Here is a 2,805-nt window from a genome sequence, read left to right as displayed (position 1 = left end):
TTCTGCTGTGCATGGGGTCGCTATGAGTCGGTTCTGACTCAATGGCACCTGACAACAACAATAGCCCAACTCCTCCCAAAGTCTGAGTTCATAACTCCGATTTTGGGGCCTATGTAATCTGTAGATGTGGTTGGTAAACTTCCTTTATTAATGGTATTCCAGGTACTCTTTCCAGGATGAGGAAGATATGTTCATGGTGGTGGACCTCTTGCTGGGTGGGGACCTGCGTTATCACCTGCAGCAGAACGTTCGCTTCCAGGAAGACACTGTGAAGCTCTTCATCTGTGAGCTTACCATGGCTCTCGACTACCTGCAGAGCCAGCGCATCATTCACAGGTCAGTGGTGAATCAGCCAAGACAACAATGAATTGAATGCATACAGGTTGTTGCTGAATTTGGCGTGCAATCTTTGTTTCATTCTCAGAACAACCCTTGAGATAGGACTATTGTTCCTGTTTTTCTTATTAAAAAATAAAAATTATATTTGGGTATATAAAGCTTAATTTGTACAAGGTCACGGATGATGCAGGACAAACTTGGATCAATGCATATTGGTGCTATCTTATAAGTAAACCTAGACAAAGAGGAGAAAAGGTTGATAGGCAGAAACTGTTGCCCTGTAGGCTAAACACTGAACTGCTAACCACTAGGTCAGCCATTCAAACCAAGCAGCTGCCCCTTGGAAACCACATTCAGGGCTTCTGTAAGTGAAAACCAACTCCCTGGCCCTTAACAACAACAATAATCAATTAATTTAAATAGAAATTGAGAAGCAATAAAGAGGGAAAGAAACAGAAAGGGCAGAATGATAACTTTTTTTGGAGAGAATAATTGAGTACTTCAAACATCTGCCTGTTATCTACTATATTTTAAGTGAACCCTCTGGTGACATAATAGATTAAGCACTAGTCTGCTAACTCAAAGGTTAGTGGTTCAAACCCAACTACTGCTTCACTGGAGACAGATGAGGCAATCTGATCCTGTAAAGATTTATATCTTGGAAACATTAAATTCTTCTGTCCTACAGGGTCACTCGGAATAAAAAGTGACTCAATGGAAGTGGGTATTTGAGTCTCCTGTGTGCACTTCAAATAGAAATCAGCAAGAACAGTGTTTCCTCCATGTTTGGGGACATTTGTAGTCAGTTAAGACACAGATAACACAAGTAGTTATAAAACCATGCAGACAATAGACAGCAAAGAATAATATGTTACCTTTGTAAAATATGCAATTTTAATTATTTTTAATATAGCATCTCGTTTTATTTCTATAAGAGTGTGTGGTGAGTGATCAGAGAAATTATGGTTAGTATAGTATAAATTAGGAGAAAAACATGTTTCAGAGTCATTAAATATCACCCAGGTGTTCTTAGTTAGGTAATAGAATTTTGCACCTACTCACCAACATGAATTACATATATGAATTATATACATCATTTGATTGGTTGTGGTGGTTATGTGCCCTGGAGTTGATTCCAACTCATGAAGACTCTGTATAGAGTTTCCTAGGCTGTAAATGTTGACGGGAACAGAAAGCCTGATCTTTCTCCCGCAGAGCATCTGGTAGATTCAAACTGCTGACCTTGAGGTTAGCAGCCCGACTCATAACCACTACATTACCACATTGTTATTACACATCATTACATAAAACATCAGTGACTCTACTGCTACCACCCCTAATTTTTACATAATTAGGTCCAAAAATTTTAAGCACAATTACGTCTCATTTAGTTTTTAAAAAATAGAATTGAATATTTTATCAGTTGAAACTTGTCCAGAATTTATCTGGATTCCTACAGAGCCTCTGGATGGAGATGTAACATCACAGTTTATAAATTCTTCATGCATCAGTCCTTTTTATTTGAACTGTACACTTATGTAACCCCCAAACCCATGTTATCAAGTTGAATTTCATGGATAATGACCCTATAGAAAAGTGGAGAACTGCTCCATAGGGTTTCCAAGACTGTACATCTTTATGAGAGTACACAACATCATCATTCTCCCTCGGAATAGCTGGTGGGTTTGAACTGCCAATCTTGTGGTTAGCCCCACAAAGCTTAATCCACTGTATCACCAGTACTCCTTGTACACTTACACAGTTATTTAATTTTCTGTCCCCAGATGGGCCTATTTGTATTAGAAATGTACTCTTCAGGCAACAGATAAATGTAAAGTGACAAAAAAAATCACATAGAATCTCAGAAGTGAATTTACTCACCTGGTGTTGTATCAATAACTGAAATTCTCATTCACAAGAAACTTTACCTGCATACCAGCTTTCTGATCCCTCACATTTCTTTCTGAGGAGAATTTCTTCATATGTGTAGTTTCTGGAGTTCCTGTCAGAGCTTTCAACACACACTGTTCAGTGACGTTAGTTATAGTCAACACACTGTGTCAACATTCTCTTCAACTGTATTCTGTTTGTCCCTTTTCCAGTTTTCTAGTTTCTCTGTCCCCTAATGTTTCCATCTTTGCTTTTAAGAAATTTCTGATCTTTCAAGCTCTTAAAAGCTGATGGTTTTTAATAATTGCCACTGTAGGATAAGCACTGGACTGCTAACCACAAGGTCAACCATTCAAACCCACCAGCCACTCCTCAGAAATCCTATACACTGTCGCTATTAGTAGGAACTGACTTGACACCACCAACAATCAATCTTACAAGTATTATCTTTTATTTTATGTGTCATTCTGCTATTTCACTAAGAGGTGATAGGTTTGATTCTAGTTTTAAAGAATGTCTCAGGACAAGATTCAGGGCCTCCTCTATTCTCTTCTATTCGAGTTTGTTTTGTTTTTT

General features: G+C 38.2%; 1 protein-coding gene across 1 annotated transcript in view; it reads left to right on the top strand.

Annotated features, from left to right (window-relative positions):
* Positions 1-2,805, top strand: part of STK32A (serine/threonine kinase 32A) — a 165,230-nt gene that overhangs the window by 46,346 nt on the left and 116,079 nt on the right. Inside the window, exon 6 of the mRNA XM_006874502.1 lies at positions 163-336. Coding sequence (XP_006874564.1) covers positions 163-336 — 174 coding nt within the window. The remainder of the gene's footprint in view (positions 1-162; positions 337-2,805) is intronic.

Source organism: Chrysochloris asiatica, unplaced genomic scaffold (genome assembly GCF_000296735.1).
Source record: "Chrysochloris asiatica unplaced genomic scaffold, ChrAsi1.0 scaffold00280, whole genome shotgun sequence".
Classification (NCBI taxonomy): Eukaryota; Metazoa; Chordata; class Mammalia; order Afrosoricida; family Chrysochloridae; genus Chrysochloris; species Chrysochloris asiatica.
This window is presented reverse-complemented; position numbering and strand designations above follow the sequence as displayed.